The 23,453-nt window shown below is 35.2% G+C and overlaps 1 protein-coding gene across 2 annotated transcripts in view; it reads right to left on the bottom strand.

Moving 5' to 3' along the window:
- Window positions 1-499: 499 nt before the first annotated feature.
- Window positions 500-23,453, bottom strand: part of LOC131047042 (uncharacterized) — a 73,316-nt gene continuing 50,362 nt past the window's right edge. For both annotated transcript variants that reach the window (XM_057980841.2, XM_057980840.2), the window contains exons 5-7: window positions 10,058-10,110; window positions 9,877-9,939; window positions 500-1,468 (exon numbers count right to left, since the gene is read on the bottom strand). In XM_057980841.2, the coding sequence (XP_057836824.1) occupies window positions 1,139-1,468; window positions 9,877-9,939; window positions 10,058-10,110 (446 nt within the window). In that variant the 3' untranslated portion in view covers window positions 500-1,138. The remainder of the gene's footprint in view (window positions 1,469-9,876; window positions 9,940-10,057; window positions 10,111-23,453) is intronic.

Genomic DNA, 23,453 nt, shown 5'->3' with positions numbered 1-23,453 from the left:
AACAACACACGGGACAATGACAATGTCATTTTTTTTAATCACACTTTTTCAATGTATAAATGTTGGAATCCTATTTCCCTTTGGGAACAGTTTGAAATCTTATTTACCCAATGGTCACCTTTTCATTAATCATTTCTACTAGATTATATACCAAGATTCACTATATTTAACTTCTAGAGGAACGACCAGTTGAATCACAAAGTTGTATACTAGATCTGACATGCTCAACTTCTTTTAACATATACGCTATCGTAAAACTCTATTTAACTTGCAGAAATTTCTATTTAAATAGCAGATAAGAAGAATACAGCTTAACTTGCCTCATAGAGGATGCGGAGTTTTAGACGAGACCAGAACGGAGATCAAATACTTTTAAATCAATTTAAATGATGTTAAGCCTTACAAATGGTTCTGACCTCAAACAATAATGCCCCCAAAAAATCTCAAGAACGTTCATAAATCAACAAGATTCTTAGCTAGACAAAACGAATGAAAAGAATTTTGTAAGCAAAATAGCACTGGAGCTTTTACACGAGCACCATATTTTATAAAAGTTCATCGACACATTTTGAACCTGACTTATGTTTGAATGCATTTCAAGTTGTATGCATTTCAGCAAAAGTATGAAGGTCCGAGCTTAGACACCATGATTATAATTGTCGTTAATTCTATAGCCTGCTAAGTTCCTACAATAAGGGTATCTGTTCCCAAAATTCAGTCTTACTGTTTCAGCATCCATTCATTTCCCAGTTCACTGGAAGGGCAGATATAATAATTAGAATAAGATACAACATTGCCTCGTTGAACTGAAACATGGAGCATGCTAACTTCCCATCATCTACAGTTCAAAAACATGATACGTGACACAAATCTTTTGGGGTCCGAGTATGCTCCTTCGATGATTTTTTTTAATTCGCACCCAAATATGCTGTTGCTTGTTTTCTTTAAAATTTCTCATAAGTCACAAGCTTTCAGAGGATATTTTCCATTGAAAGGAGCAGAGGGAGACAGAAGTTTAAAAATATCCTTGAAAATATAAAGAATAAACAATGTCAGAGCTAAACGATCGATATTTCCCCATATTTAACAAGAAAACATGGAAACAGGACTCATATGTAACAGATTCAGAAACGGGAGTCTAGTCACCATTACAGGGAATCTCAGGAGTTTTTTTTGTAAATGCATCCAAGTCACCATTTCGTTCATTGGTCTCTGATTTCTCATCAACATCCATGCTAGCATCAATCATCTCTTCATCTGTAATGATGGCGTCAACTGTTTTGGCAACTTCGGCAGTATTAGAAGCTTCGGCAGCATTGGCAACTTCAGTGGTATTAGGAACTTCATTGGTATTGGCAGCAGTGTCGTGACTTCCATTTTGCTTGGGACCATTCTCATATGAACTGGAGAGAGAAAATGATGGATAGGGATCAATACTCACTGGCAGGGTGGATGTCACCAGCAAAATCTGTAGAAGAAAACCAATACTTAAATAGGATCAGAGAGAAGCAATGCAGACTTACAACTACGCAAAGTTCAAACCACTTAATATGGCTTAAAACATGCAGATATCAAGTTCAAACAGAACAAAATGTAAAAGCACCATAATGAAGTAAAACCCCCACGGATATAGTAAACTATTTTTGAAATTAAATTCTTATCTCTAGCATTCCAATACTCGATAGTACATAAAAGCATGCATTTATTCATAACCGTGGCAACAAGCTTCTTTTATGGTTCTGTCTAACAAATCAGATTTTAATTGGGAATGATCTAAAGCCACATCGAATTATTTCCTGCACGCTCGTGATGATTAATATAGGTGATGCAGGTGGTGGCTATGTCTACCCAAGTATTGGCCTGCCTTAATTGATAGATGCTATCGAATATGAAAGTTCAACAAACAATGTCAGACTGCTGGAGACAGTAGTCTCATGCACGAAACTTGCATTGCAGGTTTGGTACTGTTGAGAGCAGTTTACAGGAATTGTTCAACGGGACATTTTATCCTCGTGACATCATCTAATCACTCGGAAAACAATTGTCAGTTCCTGTGAGCTACATATTAGTTCATTACATTGTTTCCATCTAGACAACGACGCAACAACACATCGAAATGCTTCACAATATATGATTTGTAATAGCAGGTAATACGTATGCAACTGAGCAAACTGGTAAACTTTTTGCAAACCCAAAAATTTCAGTCCGATATTTCAAAGCATGACTATTGTTCATTATTATTTCATATAGTTCATTTCAGAAGAACTCTTTCATCGTTAATGGACCAAATCGATAAGCAGCTAAGTGCTCCGTTCGAAATTAGAGAAAGCATAGTGTTTGAAATTAGGGAAAGCATAATGCTTCCCACCATCTCAAGTCAATTTTTTTGGCCCGCTCCGATGCCATTGGTGTAAAATTTAACTTACATGCCAGATTTTATACAAAACAAGGTAGTGGTGCTAATGTAATACATATTAATTATAGTTGAAAAACTCATACACGGCAGGCCCAAATAATTGAAAAACTCAAGATTCATCATAAGTTCGGCCAAAAACTCAGTAAATTTAGCAAACATTTGAAAATATAGAATTTTTTAAAAATATTCTTAAAAACACACCTACTACTGAATTTGTGGAATATACTACTAATATCCATCATGTATAAATCAAAATTACAGTTTAATACATATCATAGACCAAAAAACAAGTTCAACATCTTAATATATATGAAATTCAAATTTCAATATGAATAAAAATTATAAAATCATAAATTTTGTCTACAACTAAAGCTAAAATATTCTTTACTCTCATTCTCCTATGAATGAGTACCAATGTAATCCATTTTAAAGAAACAAAAAATGTGTAATATGTTTATATTTTAAAGGAGCCAAGAGACCATGGATAAATTATTTCTGTGCTGAAGCCTGAAAGTGTTGATTCAGAGATAAATAGAATGTTGGACGTGGTTATTATATAAATTTTTTAAATTTTGTTCAGATTGCAAGTTTAAGTGACCTGCGGTCTTGAATTTCCCTAGTTATAAATTATAATTGTAAAAATTCAGGCTTACAGGTAGTTCAATTGAAATTTCGTTCTTATCACAAGTTCTAATGACTTGCAGACTTAAATTTTGAGAATTATGACTAGGAAAATTAAGCCTGCAAGTGTTATTTAATTAAAATTGTCCATAGACCTACAGACTAGAATTATAACTGTGAAAATCCAATACTTTCAAGTTTTCAAGACTTCTGAAGTTTCACTATAGAAATGAATCAAAGGATATTAAAATGTGAAAAGTACAACTTACATACAAAGGAATCCAGCGAACATTATGATAAATTCTTTAAATTGTTTGAAACTTTGGAAGTGACAGAGCTGGTCGTTCTAAAGTCACATAGATTATATTTTCGCATTTTCTACCATTTTCAGAATACAGCGAACATTATGATAAATTCTTTTAATTGTTTGAAACTTCGAAAGTGACTGTGCTGATCATTTTAAAATCACATGCACAGATTACATTTTCCACAATTTTCAAAATACAATCATTTAAAAGTGACTGATGAAATTTTCAGAATAAAGTCGTTTAAAAGTGACAGATAAAATCCAACGATAGCCTACATATTTGCATGCCCTAAGTCGCAACCCACTGTCACCCAAAATGCAAAAATCGCAATATTTTTAACTTTAGGCAGTTCAAATAATTTTTTATATCTCATTTGCCAAGTTTTTGTCAACCCCCTCGTGCCCATTTATGATTTTGATACATGTTGAGGAAGTTAGAAATGGTTGAGACATGGGTAGAAAACCTTCTTAAGCCAATATGAATATGCCAACTCTTCTTTTGAAAAAAAATAGGTTACTTAACAAGCTCTATCCCAAACCAATTGACTGGTCTTGTACAACTTAAATGAAATGGTTTTCATAATTAAACCATAAAAGAATGCATATAAACTTTGGGACAAGGACTTGTACAAGAAAAATCGGATATGGTAACAGATGCACACTTCACAAAAAAGGTGCATCTAGGATAGAGGTATGTCAGGTCCATAAAAGGTTTACAAGCATCTTAAAGCTCTAAGATAGAGGTATGTCAGGTCCATAATGCATGTTATCAATAAGGCAATGTTTTTTCTATATATTAATCCTCATATTAACCAATGCTTACCTTTAACAAGGCCTATAATGTCCCCAATTTGAAAGGTGACAGTTAATTAAATTGATTTTTATTAAGTTGTCAAAAATAAATAAAATATCCAATGAAAGCTTAATATTAATTAATTTAATTTATACACAATAAAACAATATCATAATGTCACTTTATTAAATAAAGTTCTCCAAATGTGGTTGGCCTAATATTCTAGAAGCTTCCTGGAGTTCTTTATAAGGAGACTAGAGGTAGTAAGGAAGGCATGCTTTTGGATTTGATAAACGATTTATGGTTTCTGGAGACAAACTTTCAAGACTCTGATAGAAGGGCTCGATGAAAACCTAGTTCTTCCAAAGGGGTGGATTTGTGACGGAGTCTACATCAGTGCCAAATTTGTGAAGTGTGTCTTAGAGACAAATTTGCAGATAAGTTTATTTAATTAAGATCTTTGCAGATATTGAGGTTCAATATTGTTTGTAATAATTTCTTCAAAGGGACACTTTATATGATTGTAAGCTGGTTGTCTATTTGCTCGATCATTGTTTATTTAGAGCATTACACCAGCGTAATATTTGGGGGTCTCGATTTATTTGGCTTCATTTGAAGTAGTGGCTCAAGCGTGAATGTTTGCTGGAATTAATCAAAGAGGCCAACTTACATAAATGTCTCATTCTTTCTAGCTGATATATCAAGGGAAATATTTATAAGGCTCCATATGTTTGTATTTCATGTCGGTGTATTCTAAGGAGCCATATATCTTAATTTTTGCCAAGTTTGTATGTGGAGGCATCAGTGATTGTGGTTGTCATGAAACTTAATTGATGTAGTATTCGCCAAACAATACAACAATTCGGGCTATCAAAGACTGGTGTATAAGGGGCTTCAAAGGTAACGACTATTGTTGGGATTTCATATTGGCACTTGGTAGAATTATTTGATAGGCAGAAATCTGGAAACATTATTCGGCGCAAGCTTGCAAGAGATATTCCATATTACAGACTCCATGCACAAGAAGGTAAAGCTAGGTGAATTCACCGATTTAAAGTCAGAGAATGCAGAGCACTGAAAGGCAATATCTGAATTGATATTCAAGGAAAGCATTGAAGGCCTTTGCTATGTCTTCGACAAGCAAGGCCAATATTGGCAGATAGGGGAGAAGAGTCACAGAACTGCACACAAGAGCCGCGACAGAGGAAACCAACACAACACATATAGCTGGGTCGGACCAAGAAAGAAGGAATCGGAGAAGGTTGAGTTCATTATCAGAAGCTGTGTGCACACCTATCGTATATTGCTTGTGACTGTAAGCGCAAGCATTAGGAGGACATCAATTCCTAGATACTTGGAGCGATCTAGCTGATCTGTATGTAAAATCTTATCATAGATTAGCTATTTGAAATGTATCAGTCTTAATTGTATTCCAAATCGCTATATGTATGGATGGATGGAAACTAAAAATAAAATCTGAAACTATGACTGTTGTTTATTGGATTCTGCAATCAATGGTTAACTCAGTACACATCATCTGTGTTTAAATTTCTATATTGGAGATTTGGTTCTTTGTTTAACCAATTTTACAAGCCAGGCTATTACAACGCTGTCCTCACTTGTTTGCCTAAAATTTTCACAAGCAAGCATTTATTTCATTTAGGCGTTTGGCATTCAATAAGATACATAGGTTCATAAGTGCCAAGTACAAGAAGCAAAAATAACCATGTGAATCCACTGGTATCAAAATATAAAACTTTATTACACATTGAAAAAAGAAAAATATGAACAAGAAGCATAACAAAAAAGCTCTAGAGTTGCAATGGCCTAACTTGTTTCTTATCCATTGCTCTTTACGCTTTACATGTCCATGCTTGAATTGTTTTCACTTTTTCAGCTCTGAATTATAAAACCATGGTTGCAAGATCTCTTGAAACGAAGCTAAGGTAACAGAGCAACTTCCTACACTGATCTTGAGAGGAAGGTATTGCAAAAACTTTTCAGATCTTTACAATAATCACAAAAATTAATCAGAAATAAATATAAATATCATGCATACCACACAATAATTTACATGGGAAAAACCCCCTACTCCCAAAAGCCGCCAAATCAACAAGATTACAACATACTTGCAAAGAATGTTTCTCACAAGATTATCACCAACCAAGGATTTAGAGGTAACTCAACAGCTATAAGACTTTTACACAACCTCCATCTCATGCACCTAATATATAGGAGATACAATACATGAAACCATCAAATAGTATTACAAAACTACGAGCTAAAAAACACCCAAAAAGTGGCACCGAAATTATCTCCAATCCAAAATGCCCCATGATGTGTCAAAACACACACCAACGCATGTAACTCCCCCTTATAACTCATTTATGTGTTTCATACATTTCTACATATCCCATTTTAGCAAACCCAACTATCACAAGCCATAACTTTGATCTCGAAGTCCAACTAAAAAAACTGAATTGTTGGAAAGCTTGTGAAATGCTCTATCAAACTATAACCCACTATTACATTACTTATGACCACTTTTGAGTCCCAAAAATGCCTCTAAAGGCATTCAAACTAGACTTCAAAAAATTTTAAAAATAGAAACTAACATCTTCAAATCTAGACATGATCTTCCAACAAAAATTTACTAGCATTCCTTATTTAGCCAATCCACAGCTTCGGAGAAAATTTCGGGTCAATCTGTGCTCAAATGAATAGTTACTATAAACAATAACCTTATGTAATTGCAAGGGAGAGACACCAATTTTCCTAACATCTCTCCTATCTAATATGAAAGACCTATCAATTCATTTTAAAACCCCTACCTAAATCCAATTAAAAAACAACTTTTTTGCGTTTCACATTTAGAATTCTAGTACTTATTAATTCACAAATTGGAAAGAAGCACCCCTAAAAGGTTGCCTATTACCTAGCACGCAAAAATAAATGGAGCTCCTTCCAGAAAACAAATTACTAACAAAATTTCAGTACAAGATTTACACAAAGAATGGTGTGTAAATACCATGTATGCGAAATTGTTGTGCAACACAAAGCAAAAACCAAAAAACTGGAACTACCCAAATAATTAGGCCAACATACATAATAACACAAATTTTTGATAGAAATCAACAAACATAAAAAGTTATTTGCTTTCTCTGAAACATCACTTTGCACAAAATGGTTATCAAGTAAACATACAGAGAATGGCAAGTACCAAGCTATTCTTATCTATTTCAAAGATCAATGAGTTAGTCAGATCTAGCACGATAGAGGGTCACTCTATAGGGCAACACCAAGTTAGTATTCAATTTCCCCTAAACAAAGTACCAATGTAAGAAGCAAGTTGTATATGAAAAATAAATTGAATGAATGATTCAATAATCGGATGATCTATTCAACAATATACAAATGTATATAAAGAGATTACAAGGACAACGTTCTAAATTAAGAACAAGTCGTTTAAAGTGAACTACTAAAAAGCTAAACGCTAAATAAAGCTTAAAAGCTAATTAACTAAAAAGGAAAAGCTAAACGCTAAATAAAGCTTAAAAGCTAAATGACCATTAAACAAGGAACTAAATATAGGTGACTAAAATATAATTAAATATTCTAATGCCCTCCCTTAATGGTCGTTTTATCTACTAACTACCCTACAGAAGACACTGTAGGTCTTTTGATCACAAATGAAAAGAACACTCTGATGTGGTGGAGACCCTCCCTGGATCTGAAAAATGTTAATGACCAAGAATACCAGAATCCATCCAACCTGATGTTGGGTAACCAAACTGAAACCTAAAACCATGATTTTGAGGAAAAATCGGCAAACCCTTTTGCAGAAGAGTACCAACTCCAAAACTGACTGCAAGATACCACGGTTGCAAATGTTCGCCCTAGCAGGTGCGAACCAAACTAACTGCAACAAAGCACGATTTTGAGGAAAAAACCGTCAAACCCTGAAATAGGAACCCTCGAAAAGAGAATTTACGATTTTGAGGAGGAAATCGAAAAACCAAGAAATCTGAGGTTACAAAACATTGTTTTTGTGGGAAAAAATGGTAAAACCCAGATAATTAAAATCTCACGCGAATATTGCAAATTACAAATGAGATAATTTTTAAGGGAAAATTATAAACCCTATGAACAATTTTTGAGGAAAAAATCGTGAAAACCCTCCCATGAATTTTTGTGGAAAAAATCAGAAAACCGACAGACAATTTTTCAAAAAAAAATCGTGAAAACCCTGGGACCTAAAAGACAAGGTCTGGCCTAAATCAATCTAATAAAGGTAACGATATTTAGATATCGTGAACATGCACTGTTTCCAAGTGTTGTGGCAGTTGTTGAACTTTTGACTGTGTTCCAACATGATGTTGGTCAAAGATGCCATCACAAAAATGGAGGTTGAACGAGGTCAACCTAATGAAAGCATGAGACAGAAAAATCTGATTCAAAAATCAAAATAGAAGCAACTGCACAAAAAATCTGAAACCCTGGAGGAGGATACTGGCACGAATTTTGAGGTTTGGAAGAAACCCAAAAATTAAAATTTTCTGCAAACTTAAAACCTGAAAATTTTCCTGAAAAAATAATAATTTGCAGAAAATAAAAAAATACCTCTAATTTTTTTTGTAAAAAAAACAAAAAAATATAGATGATTTTTTTTCAAAAAAAAGGGGCAAAAACCCTAGGTCGGATGTACTGCATAAACAACGCCCACAAAATTAGCAGAAATCGCGTACTGTTTTTAAATTCCAAGGCAACTTCGCTAGCACAAAATTCGAGGCACGCAAAATAAGGCACCCAAAAAAATATGAGACCAACCCAAAAAAGCTCTCGAAAAACCCACCAAGAATCTGAAAACAAAATGCAAATTTGATGGCTCAAAAATTGAAGCACGGAAAACAATGCACCCAAAAAAATATGACGACGACCCAATTGAAGTCTCGAAAAACCCACCAAGAATCTGCAACCGAAATAAAATTTCGACTTGAATTGAAGGGTCAAAACCCTAGTCGAAAATTGCAGAAACCCTAGGTAAATTTTCAATCTGCAAAAAAATACTCGAGGTTGCAAGCCCGAAAATCTGCAAAACCCTAAAAAAAACATGAACTCTTGCCCAGCACAAAGAAATTTGCCCACGAACAAGAAACCCTCGAAACCCACCAAAAACCTTCAAAAAAACAAAAAATCGTTTTTGTATAAAAAACAATAAAAAAAAATCTGGAAAATATTCCAGAAATAAAAATTCGCCAAACTTTAAAGAATCCCATCGAACTGCTCTGATACCATGAAAAATAAATTGAATGAATGATTCAATAATCAGATGATCTATTCAACAATATACAAATGTATATAAAGAGATTACAAGGACGACGTTCTAAATTAAGAACAAGTCGTTTAAAGTGAACTCCTAAAAAGCTAAACGCTAAATAAAGCTTAAAAGCTAATTAACTAAAAAGAAAATGCTAAATGCTAAATAAAGCTTAAAAGCTAATTAACTAAAAAGCTAAATGACCATTAAACAAGGAACTAAATATAGATGACTAAAATATAATTAAATATTCTAATAGTATATACATACGTGTATCTGTATCAATGTGTGTATGTTAGTGCAAGTTTACATGTGAGCATGTGTTTGTGCATGTGTGAGTGTGCATGGATGTGTATGGGTGTTTGTGTGTAAAATAAACACCTATAATCCAATTTAATACAAGAACATTTAAGACTGTTTACCTTTTCCAATGCAAGAGATGCCTTCGATATATTAGGATAGATGCTTTGTGGCTTCAACAATATCTGCACAATACATAACAACAAATCTTCAAAATAAAAAACATAACCACAACCAATAAAAACGTTCTACTGTTTGTAGTATTTCAAAAATATGACCATCTGTCTTGATGGATAGGAATACCTCACACAATCGTTGAAGGGTAAATGGAGGACCCTCAACAAAGCAATCAAGAGCTGCAAAATCAACGTGTAACAAGTTCATTCCGAAATCTACAGTAGAGAATTACAATCCTTCGACAAGCAAATTTAAAATTATATATTCTATATACATTCTGTATTGCAGTAGCTAAGAATTCATTGAAACAATCAATCAGAGGCAAGCTGACATCTGAAAATCCACAAGCACCCAAAAATGGAAATAGTATTTTAAATAGCGTCTAAAAGTTGCACTGAAACAAAAGGCCTTCACAATATTCAACAAGTCAACTAGAAATATCTATTTCTAATCACATATATTACATTTGAAATGGCACAATATTAACTAGAATGAAGCAACGTGGTGGTTGTTGAGATTTAGACTTTCAGATTTAAACTATACTCAGAAAACTGCGCCCTATTGGTGAATCATATCCTAATTGTTGCAACTGCGCCCTCATTTGCATTAGGTTCGCTGATCACAGTTTGAAGACCTAATTCATTGATCAACATGCCATAACTTAATTCTTTCTTTTGGTTTCAGTGTTGCTTCAGATCTGATTTCTATTTGAACCTGTCACCAAAGAAGGAAGGAACAAGAGACTGAAATTACATGATTAACCCTGATCACTGGTTAGTACGAACCTAGCTCTGATACCATGTGGAGATTTAGACTTTCAGATTTAAACTATACTTAGAAAACTGGAGTTAATTACTAAATCAATATATTTGTTGTTTAGTTTAATTACTTTCAGACTTAAACATAAACATAAATTGAGCAAAATGAACACGACACACAAATACCCTGGGAAAACCTCCTATGAGAAAAACCCAGCCAACAGATCCTCAGGTATGACTATGAATTATATCCAATTGTAACAGTACATTACTTAGCTGGTAGCTTTGATGTCGCACACCAATTTGTCTAAGCCTTTCACACAGCAATACACCTCTTGAATCTGCTTTGCATATGACAGCAAGATGACCTTCAGATGAACAGATCTGGAAATTGTCTTTGGCTTCACATATGTCTTGCCATTCGCATCTTCTATTGAAGTTCACCCTTATATTAACAGTCGCCTCAATGCACACTTCCTTCACCTCGCATTTAGAATTCTTTCTTTCTGATTTTCGCACTTGCAGAATGATTATTGCATGTGATATCATTGTATGTTATGAGGTCAAGTAGTTGTTTATTTATATGAGGCAAGAGGACCTATTTGAGGTCGGCTTGGTGTTGATCCTTTTATTTATTTTATTACTTTATAGGGTCGGCCCTATTAGAGGGAACACGTTTCCCTTTAGTGTGGCGTGAGAGAGGGGAGAGAAGGGCCCAGCCATTGGCGGATTCCAATGTTGCCTTAAGGCAATTGGAATCCACATTCTACCTAGTTACAATCAACAGTGGTACCCGAAGTCCTTTCCTCTAAACCAAAATATTGCACTATGCATATTGCATTTTATCTCTTTCACAATTCCATCCACAATAAGGTTGTTGGAAACAAACTAGTTTTGTCAAATTTTATCCTACATGTAATTTAAGGAACATTTAGCATTTTGCCTATAAGGTAGAGAACTGCCTGTGCAATTTAGTGTAATTAATCAAATTCTTATAGATCCTCTAGAGCATTTGTGAAAAACAGCATTCCCACCATCTTCAAGCTGTAATCAACCCTTCTTGCTAGTCGTAACTTAACTTTTTTGTGATGCATAATTCCTTGATGTTATGGCAGTTTCAAGCTTTGCTGCCAGTTACTGATATATATTTTATCCAGATGTCTAAAAGTTGTTGTGTTTCTCTTGTTAGCCTTCCTAAACCAATTTTATACTGTTTTATTGCACTCTGCTATCTTGGATTTTGTATGCATTCAATGTACTTGTCTGTTGCATTGTGTTAAGTAAAATATTTCCTTTCCCAAGCCAGAAAAGAAATTCATCTTCTTCACAACGTGGATGTTATTTTCACTGGAAATAACTTAGGGCATATAGAAAAAAACATCAAAATTTGGAGAAGCACTAATGAATGTGTCAAGTACCCAACATAGTTTACTTCTCCTTTTGTTAATATTATTTTGTCCAAAGTAACGGAAAATGTTGTTGCAAAGTGCACTTCAGCCGCAGGTCAAGAAAGAATCTGAGATTTAAGATAAGAATTTGACGGTATTTGATTTCAAATATTTAGATGAATGTAAACTCTAGATGTGCATATGCATCATCCAATTAATTTATTGATTACATAAAACTATCTAATATTGAGTTATTCATGTGGATTTCCAATGATAAATCTTATTATGTACCCAGCAAAATGGCACTGTACCTTGCTATTTTAGTGACTAATTGAAAGGTTTGTAGCACATCCTTGGTTTTATTTAACCTTAACCTTTCTATCTTCACTCTCCACAATGACATCCTCTAAATGAGAGCTACTTAGCTCAAGACATCCTTGGTTTATATATTTTTATTTAGTTAAACCATTAGAGATTTAAAAGCCTTTCTTTAATAAATAAATAAATAACATATACATATTTTAATCATTTATATTTAAACTTCTTTATCCATGAAACATTTAATATGTTTATTGTTTATTAAAAATTAAATAGACATATTTCAGCATTTATAAGGCCAAAACATTTTAATAAAGTGTTTTAATGCTGTTGAAAAGAGCCCCATCTATACTAATTGTTCATTCACGAGAAGACAGAGTCAAACAATCATATCAATTCCAGGACATTGTAGGCCAAACAAGTGGCATGTTTTAATAAAGTGTTTTAAATGTTTTAGCATAACCCAAAATATGATCAATATCCACCACCCACCAAACTGACAGGAAAAGGCTGTCTCCTCCATCTTGAGCTCCTCTTTGTCCCTGCCATTCTTCAAAAGCAACTGAGGATGACGTTGCATCCGGTTCCCTGCTGGGCATTTGGACAGCATGAGCGTTTGAATCAAAAAATAAATAAAAAACAACCACCCTTACTGGTTTGCCGAGTTGTGCCCCATCCACACTGTCATGTTGCATCTAGGTACAAAAATAATTAAAATAAAAAGTTTTAAAAAAAAATTAAAAAAAAAAAACTTTGCCTTTCACCTAACTTGCAGGGTTCTTCTAGTGCCCCCCATACCCATTTGGGTTTGTCCTGGGCTGGAATGGCTCTGGGTTCACTCAACAGGGACCTAGGCCAGACCCAGGCAAACCCAAGAGGACCTACAGCCCAACCAGCAATAAACGAAATTGAAAAATAAAAAACACTTTTTTGAATATTTTTAAAACCAAGAAGTATCCTAAATAGCCACTTTTGTCCTCAAGTGAGGGCACATAACATTTTTCCCTCATTTGACAAACACGTGACTAGAAAAAGTTAAAATAAAAACAAAAAAAATTGCCTTTCCCTAACTTGCAGGTTTCTTCTAGTGCCCCCCATACCCATTGGAGTTTGTCCTGAAATTGCTCTATGTTCACCTGACAGGCACCTAGGCTGGGCCCGGGTGAACCCAAGAGGACCTACGGCCCAACCAGCAATAAATGAAATTTTTTTTTAAAAACACACTTTTTAAAACATATTTTAAAATAAAAAAGTATCCTAAATACATATTTTTGCCCTCAAGTGAGGGCACGTGACTTTTTTTTCCCTCATTTGACAAGCACATGTGACAAAAACAAAAAAAATTGCCTCCAAGCGGCCATTGTTTTTTTTAAGTCGCTACACTTTTTTAAGGTGAGGGCCATGGAAAAGAAAAACCTACAGTAACACAAGAAAAAGATTTGCACGAAGATGATTTATCTATCAAAAATGAGTCAATCTAATAATTTTTTCAAATTTTGAAACAAAAATTGAACACTATTCAATTTTTTTGAAAACTTCTTTTTAATGTTTTAAATTGGCTTTAAAACATTGTATACATATACAAGAGTTATAAAGCCAATTTTTTTTAAAGTTGTATGATTGTAAATTTATAATGATTTTTTGTTTTATTATGTTCATACAAAATGGCCAATAGTTCTAGTTCAATTGCCCCACATGCAAAGAGCTCACTTAAACTTGATGTTGTGTCACCTCTTTGACAACATACAACAATGACTGAACTAGTGGTGGCGGTTATCCTTAGCATTGTAGCCAACCTGGAAATGAATATAACAGCTCATATAATCAAGCGAATTCCCACTTGTGTGCTATTTCCAACTTGGGAATAAGAATTTGTCCAAAGCCAAATAAAAAAGGGTTGTCAAAGCAACAAATACTGGGATATGTTAAAGAACACGAGGATGTCAACAAGGTAAGTAATAGATTAAATGAAAGAACACATCCTCTTTCCAAGAAAGGATTGCATAAACCTCGTAGTGGCTTATCACAATCAACTAGCCCCCGTCCCTTCATGGCACCACCTTCCTAAGAATAGCATACCCCTTTCTTTCACATAAACAAGGTCCAACAAAAAAGGCCTTCAAAAATGAGGCATGAGAGATTACAAATGGGAGCTTTGTTCGTTGCATTTATGGCAGTGGGCTTCCTTTCAAATTTGTTTGATCACCATATTGGCGGAACTTGGTGATGTCAATTGCTAATGCAGCTACTAATTACATTACTCTAGGTATGAAAAGATGCACACCAACTTATTGGCCATGGAGAAATCTTTCATAGTGGCATCATTGTGAGCAATCAATGATACATGGCCCAAAACAAGTGTATCCAACATTTTTAATGGATGGAAAGATTGCAAAAAAAGACCACTAATTAATGCTATTGCAATGTCCCTAAAGGGGCAATGTTTTTGAAGGTAGTAAATTGTGAAAGGGCAAGTGAAGAATACAACTTTCATTGTCAATATCCTTATACATTCCATTGAGATGGTGGGCCCCAAAAGTGTTGTCCAATTCATAATAAACAATGCAAAAAATTGTAGGGCAACTAGTTCAATAGTGGAGGGTACATATAGGCATATTTTTTGGATACCATGTGCTGTCCAGTCAACTTGATATTGAAAAAGATAAGCACAGAGAAAAAGTATATATAGGCTAAAGAGATTTAAATGCTTGTGACTAATCATAATATACCACAAGCCATCTCAAGACCTCCAACTTGGAGTTTTGAAAGAATTTAAATTTTATTTTTTATCATATTTTTTAGTTTTTTTGTTTTTTATTTGATATGCCATGTAACTTTTAATATTTTAATTTGTTTTTATTTTTGACACCATGCTAGGTTGTCAAAACTCAATTTGCATCAGACACATTCATCTTAAGACAGTTTGTGAAGATGTGAGATGCATTGAGCACTATGGTCATCACCATTCTTTGGAGTGTATAGAGGCAATCAATTACAGAGAGAGCCCAAGAAAATGAAGCATGATACTAGATGATGAGTGGTGGGTCATGTGGATTACATTTTTTCATTGAGCCCATCATTAGCACGATTAGGTATGTTGATACAGATCACCCGATTTGGTTTAAATCTATGATGGCATGGACTCCATGGTTGAAAAGATAAAGACCATAATAGAAGGCAAAGATAATGACATAGAAAAAAATTTCAAAAGGTTGCAAAAGATCATTGTTGACATTAGAACAAGACTTACCACACTCATTGCATCTCCTAACATTTGCTTTGTCCTTGAAATATATAGCTTAAAAAGGCTATCTTTCTAAGGAGGGTGGCACCATATAGGGATGAAGAAGAGTTGGCTATGAGACTAAATTCAAAAGAACATTTCTAAATATTAGAATAATATCTTACTTATTAATTATTAATGGTCAATATTGTATTCTATTGTTAATATTAGATGTTTCTAATTTTGCTTTTGTTATTGATTGTTTCATAATGGAAACATCGATCTTGGAACTCTATGAATGATCATTTGATCATTCATTTAATTCATTGAATTATTTTACCAATTACCTATGAAATATGGTATCAGAGCACAAGAGAAAAAAATTTCACAAGAGAAAAAAATTTGTTATTTTCGACAGATCTTCTTTGTTCATGACGGATTTAAATCGCGTTTTATGTTCCTTGTTCGTGCATGGTTTTCCTATGTGCTTGACTTGCGATTTGCGATTTTCCTTTGGCACCAGGTGTTCTAGGATTTTTTGGGTCGTATTTTTTTCTCCCGTGAGTTGCGACCACCTGTTAGCAATCTTTTGGGTGTGTATTCTGCCAATTTATGTTCCTACTTCCGTTTAGGGTTTATTACAAACCCACAATGTTTTTTCAGCGGCTAGGGTTTTTTGGAATTTCATTCTCAAGCAAATATTTTCTAGGTTTTTCTGGGTATTTCAAAAACTCTTTAGGGCATCTGTCAAAATTTTATGGGTCCTTAGAAATCCATACATTGGGATATGTGCCCATAAATTCTTTATTCTACCTTGAAATTATTAGAATATTTAATTATATTTTAGTCACCTATATTTAGTTCCTTGTTTAATGGTCATTTAGCTTTTTAGTTGATTAGCTCTTAAGCTTTATTTAGCATTTATTTTTTTCTTTTTAGTTAATTAGCGTTTAGCTCTTTAATCTTTTACTTTAACGTTATGTTCTAATTATAGAACATCGTCTTGTAACCCCTCTATATACGTGTGTATATCGTTCAATGTAGTCATCCGATTATTGAATCATTCATTCAATTTATTTTTAATTGTATCAGAGCGAGTCGATGGGATTCTTTAAAGTTTGGCTTTTTAATTGTTTTTTAATAAAAAAAACGATTTTGCTTTTTTTAAGGCTTTTTGAGGGTTTCAAGGATTTCTGGTTGGTGGGCGAATTTCTTTGTGCTAAGCAGATTTTTTTTTGCAGATTGAAAATTTTCCTAGAATTTCTGCAATTTTCGACTAGGGTTTTAACCCTTCAGTTCAAGTCAAAATTTTATTTTGCTTATAGATTCTTGGTGGGTTTTTCGAGACCTCAACTGGTTCATCATCAGATTTTTCTGAGTGCATCATTTTCCATGCCTCAATTTTTGAGCCATCGGATCTGTATTCTGATTTTTTATTCTTGGTGGGTTTTTCGAGAGCTTTTCTAGGTCGATCTCAAATTTTTCTAGTTGCCTCGTTTTCCGTGCCTCAAATTTTGTGCCAGCGAATTTGCCTTGGAATTTAAAAACAGTCAGTGATTTCTGCTAATTCTGTGGGCACTGTTTATGTTGTACATCCGACCTGGGGTTTCTGCCCTATTCTTTTTTGCTTTTTTTTTGAAAAAAAATTGTCAATATTTTTCTGCTTTTTTTTAACAAAAAAATCAAAGGTGTTTTTTTATTTTCTGCAAGTTGTTATTTTTTTTTTATTATTTTCAGGAAAAATTTCACGTTAATTTTGTAGAAAATTTTAATTTTTGGGTTTCTTCCAAACCTCGAAATTCGTGCCTTGGAATTCGTGCCAGAATTCTCCTCCAGGCTTTCAGATTTTTTGTGCAACTGCTTCTATTCTGATTTTTGAATCAAATTCTTTTGTCTCATGCTTTCACTAGGTTGACCCCATTCAACCTCCATTTTTGTGATGGCATCTTTGACCAACATCATGTTGGAACACAGTCAAAAGTTCAACTACCACAACACCTGGAAACAGTGCATGTTCACGATATCTGAATATCGTTGCCTTGATCAGATTGATTTAGGCCAGACCTCGTCTTACAGGTCCCAGGGTTTTCACGATTTTTTCCTAAAAAATTGTCCGTCGGTTTTCTGATTTTTTCCACAAAAAATCATGGGAGGGTTTTCACGATTTTTTCCTCAAAAATTGTTCGCAGGGTTTATAAATTTCCCTTAAAAAATTATCTCATCTGCAATCCGTGATATTCACGTAAGATTTTAATTATCTAGGTTTTACTGTTTTTTTCCACAAAAACGATGATTTGTAACCCTCAGATTTCTTGGTTTTTCGATTTTCTCCTCAAAATCGTAAATTCTCTTTTCGAGGGTTCCTATTTAAAGGTTTGACAGTTTTTTCCTCAAAATCATGCTTTGTTGCAGTTAGTTTGGGTCGCACCTGCCAGGGCGAACATCTGCAACCGTGATATCTTGCAGTCAGTTTTGGAGTCGATACTCTTTTGCAAAAGGGTTTGCCGATTTTCCTCAAAATCATGCTTTCAAGTTTTAGTTTGGTTACCCAACGTCAAGTTGGATGGATTTTGGTATTCTTGGTCATTAACACTTTTCAGATCCAGGGAGGGTCTCCACTGCAGCAGAGTGCTCTTTTCGTTTGTGATCAAAAGACTTACAGTGCCTTCTGTAGGGTAGTTAGTAGATAGAATGACCATTAAGGGAGGGTATTAGAATATTTAATTATATTTTAGTCACCTATATTTAGTTCCTTGTTTAATGGTCATTTAGCTTTTTAGTTGATTAGCTTTTAAGCTTTAATTAGCATTTAGCTTTTTCTTTTTAGTTAATTAGCTTTTAAGCTTAATTTAGCTTTTAGCTCTTTAATCTTTTACTTTAACGTTATGTTCTAATTATAGAACATCGTCTTGTAACCTCTATATATACGTGTGTATATCGTTCAATGTAATCATCCAATTATTGAATCATTCATTCAATTTATTTTTCAAAATTTGTGCCAACTTTTTGCCTCGATTTTGTCCATTACGTGTTGCGTTTAGACAATTTCAAGCATTGACAATCTCCTACCTTGATATTCATGCCATCATTCGATCAACCATCTTTGACCTCAATTTTTCGTGATGGCATCTTTGACGAATATTTTGCTTGAGGGGAGTTGAAAATTCAACAGCAGAAATTATAATACCTGAGAGCAATGGATGCTCAATATTTTCAAGTATCGTGTCATCAATCAGTTGGTCCTTGGAAAGGTCCTTCATCCCTCTGCAGCCGGTCCTAATCAAACCAAGTTTGATGAGCAAAATCGTGAAGCTGTCATGCTCATGAAGCTCTCAATGACTGACAATCAGCTTCCTCAGATACCTACTAACAAAACAACTGTCAAGATATGGGAGCATCTCAAGACACTACATGAGACATCTGATAAGAGCAGAGCCTTCTAAAAAATATGCTCTTCTCTATAGTCATGGATGAGCGAAAATCCCTTCAAAAGCATCTCAATCGAATCAAGTACATCTGTGACCAATTAGAAGCCATCAGGCAGAATATGGAGGAGATGGTCGTTATTACCTCGAAGAGTTTGCCAAAGTCCTACGAGCATTTTGTTGAAACACTCAACATCACATCAACTGGTGTTGATCTTAAGTTCGTTGATCTTTGCACTAAACTTCTGCAGCAAGACCGATGGAAGTAGTAGTTCGGCAGCAGTACAAGCTCATCCTCTACAAAACAAGCATTCACAGCCAAATGCTTTCATAAGGATAAAGACAAATTTCAATCTTCTCAATCTTCTCAGCAGAAACCCTCTACTTCGTCATCAGAATGCTTGAAGAAGAAAAGCGTTCAATGCAATTACTGCCATAAGTTTGGTCATATGAAACTTGAGTGTCGTAAACGCTTGGCTGCATAGGCCAAGCAAAGTGGTTCATGGCTGGAGCACACTAAGCAAACTGAGTCTGCCTTTTACGCCTTCATGACTAAAAGACTTGCAGACCATGTGAAATCTTCTCCCTGGTATATAGATTCAGGTGCCTCACGCCACTTCACTCATCGTTGGGATTGGTTCACTGATTTTCAGCCGTACTCGGATTCAATTATTTTTGGAGGGGAAGAGTACACCGTTGTCAGAAAGGGCAATGTGCAGATTCAATCTGGAGGGAGGAAATTGATTTTCCTCAATGTGTACTACGTTCCAGGAATGGAGCTCAACCTTCTCTCAGTCAGTCAAATTCTGAGACGTTCTCCTCGGCTTGATGTGATGTTCAGTTCACATCAGTGCAATATTATTGATTGGGAGACTCAATGTATTGTTGTTGTGGGTCTTGAGGATCATGGTCTATTTAGACTAGTTGATTTTAGTGATTCTCAGGGGCTTGCCATGGCAGCCAAACACTCCATTGTTAGTACACTTTGGTATCAGCGTTATGGGCACTTAATTGTGCACTATCTTTCTCAACTTGTTTGAGAAGATCTTGCCACCGAACTGCCAGAGATCCAGACCTAGAACCTCAGAGTTTGCGGCGCATGTCAAGCTAGGAAGCAGCATCAAAATCCGTTTTCAAATGGCGACTCCTAGAGAGCTTCTAAGGTAGTACAACTGGTCCATGCTGATATATGTGGACCTATGACTACCACTATTATTGGATCCAGGTAATTTTTACTTTTTGTTGATGATTTTAGTCAAAAAAATGTGGGTGTATTTTCTTCAATTGAAATCAACAGTGTTTGTTTTGTTTCAAAAGTTCAAAGCATTAGTAGAAAAAGAGTCAGGTCAACATATTGTTACTCTTTAGTTTAATAATGGGGGAGAATTTTGTTTTGCCTTCTCCCATTTCTATGAACAACATGGCATAAAGCGCCAACTCACTACAACTTACACCCCTCAGCAAAATGGTGTCGTTGAGCGGAGAAACCGCACGATAATTAAAATGGCTCGGTCTATGCTTGAACACAAAAGTGTTCCAAAGAATTTTTGGGCTAAAGAAATTAATACTATAGTCTATCTTTTAAATTGATCTCCTACAATGGTTGTGAAGAAGACTCCAGAAGAGGCTTGGTCAAGCCGCAAGCCCAGAATCAGTCAACTAAAAGTTTTTGGCTCCACTGCCTTTGTCTGGATCCTTGAGGCTAAACACACCAAGTTGGATGCCAAGAGCCAGAAACTCATGCTAACTGGCTACAGTGATACTCACAAGGCCTACCAATTGGTTGACATCAAGACAGATTGTCTCATCTTCAAACATGATGTGCTTTTCGATGAGGAACGAAGGCCATTTCAGCTCTCACCTCCAGTTTTGGATCCAAAGGATCAACCATTTAAGGCTTCAGACTTGGGTGTTCCTCTTCAATTACATCCACTTCATGGGAGGGCTCCAGTTGTTCCAATTCTTGCACCTACACCAGTTCCTTCTCCTGCAAGATCCCCTAGACATGCAGCTGCACCACCAAACTTTCCTCAAGATTCATCTGATCTTTTGTTTGATGAATTTGCTCCTATTGCACCTCCTGCATCTAATGTTGGCACTTATACTCTCCGACTTGAATGGTGGGCTAAGACAATTGTTGATCTTCATGATGATGAGCTCACTAAGGGTAGAACTACTTGAAAGGAGAAAAAAACCTGATTATGCCAATTTTAATCTCATGGCCAACATTCACAGTGTGTCTAAACCTCAGAGATACACAAAGGTGAAAGGGATACCTGAGTGGGAACAAGCTATGGCTACTAAGTACCACAACTTGCTAAAGAATAACACTTGGGTTCAGTCAGATCTTCCTCCAAGGAAGAAACCCATTAGATGCAAATGGGTCTATAAGGTCAAATACAAGGCTGATGGTACTTTGGATAAGTCAAAGGCTCATCTCATTGCCAAAGGCTTCTCTCAGGGGGAAGGAATTGATTACGAGGAGACCTTTGCTCCAATAACAAAGATGAGCACCATCAGATTAGTCATAGCCATGGCAGCTTAGCATGGCTGGAAGGTCCATCAGATGGATGTCAAGAGTGCCTTCCTGAACGGTGAGTTACAGGAAGAGATCTACATGACGCAACCTCTTGGATTCAAGGTTGCCGAAAAAGAACACTGGCTACTCAAATTGGTGAAAGCACTCTATGGCCTGAAATAGGCTCCTCGGGCATGGTACATGAAAATTGATAAGTGCCTCATAGATCAAAGTTTCTAGAGGAGTCCTGACTCAAATCTGTATGTCAAGACTACTGGCAATGATATCATCCTTCTGGTTATATATGTTGATGATCTAATCATCATTGGCAGTTCGGCATCTTTGATTCAGAGAATCAAGCAAAATTTATGCTAGTCTTTTGACATGATCAACCTTGGGCTTCTGCACTACTGCCTAGGTGTTGAGGTTTGGCAACAGTCTCATGGCATCTTCATCTCTCAGTCCAAATGTGTCAGGGCTTTGCTAGACAAGTTCTGAATGCAGGACTGCAAACCTTTATCTACACCTATGGAGAAAGGTCTGAAGTTGTCAGCCAAATCCAGTTCTCCAGTTGAGAATGAGTCCAATTCCAGGCAACTAGTGGGCAGTCTAATATATCTCACCACCACTAGACCTGATCTGAGCTTTGCAGTGAGTTACATATCTCACTTCATGACAACTCCTACATCAGATCATTGGGCTGCAGTGAGGCAGGTTCTGCGTTGTCAAAGGCACTTCAGACTATGGTATCCTCTATGGACGAACCAAAGATCCCAGACTCGTCGGTTTCACAAATTCGGATACTTTTAGACATCCAAATGTCCCAAGCAGGCCCTACACCCCTCTTCTGTGACAATCAAGGGGTGCTCAAACTCACCAAAAATCCAATCTTCAATGAGCGAACCAAGCATGTTGAGCTTCATTGTCACTTCATCCGCAAGCTTGTTGAAGATGAATCCGTGAATTTGCAGTATGTTCCTCCTGAGGATCAAACTGTCAATATCCTCACCAAGTCTCTGAATCCGGATAAGTTTATTAAATTTAGGGGGCAACTTGGTGTAGTAGACAGATTGACCATTAAGGGAGTGTATTAGAATAATATCTTAATTATTAATTACTAATAGTCAATATTGTATTCTATTGTAAATATTAGTTGTTTCTAATTTTGCTTCTGTTATCGATTGTTTCATAATGGAAACATCGATCTTGTAACTCTATAAATGAACGTTTGATCATTCATTTAATTCATTCAATTATTTTATCAATTATCTGTGTAATACTAAATATAGATATATAGAGTGTTGTCTTCGGTGAATTTGACCAATTCATTACTTCAAAATCATGATGTTTGCACTCTTGGGGAAAACAACAAAATAGATGCTAATGATGGTTGTGTATACATGGCCAAGGTTCTATTTAATTGTAGTCTATTGCAATAAAAATTCCCTCTCAAGAATGCATCTTTCTAATTTTTTTACTTTTTCAGTTTTCATTCAGTACTACATATTATAAATTAAACATATATTTTGTAATTATAAATGTTGCATACAAATTCAACAATTCACAAGTTCTTTTTTAGCTAAGAAGAATCAATGAACATATTCTTTTCTCCACTAGGAAAAGTGCAACTGCTTGGATGCAAAAAAAATTGAGGATTGGACTTTGCGCACTCCAACTTGCATCTCTTGTCACATAAGAGAGCTGAATACAATGAGGGGTTGATAAAGAATTGGAGTCTAACTCCTAAGTGTGCTCACTTAGAGGCTATAGTTGCACAACTTGTTGAAGTCTCTATAGTTGAGGCAGCATTTGCACATGACATGACTATTGAGTGTGGTGTTGTAGCTGATTATGGTTCAAATGAAATTGAAATAAATGCTACCTTTGATGCT

The sequence above is a fragment of the Cryptomeria japonica genome, chromosome 7, assembly GCF_030272615.1.
Source record: "Cryptomeria japonica chromosome 7, Sugi_1.0, whole genome shotgun sequence".
Taxonomy (NCBI): Eukaryota; Viridiplantae; Streptophyta; class Pinopsida; order Cupressales; family Cupressaceae; genus Cryptomeria; species Cryptomeria japonica.
The sequence above is the reverse complement of the archived record's forward strand: the minus strand, read 5'-3'. Positions and strand labels throughout refer to the sequence as shown.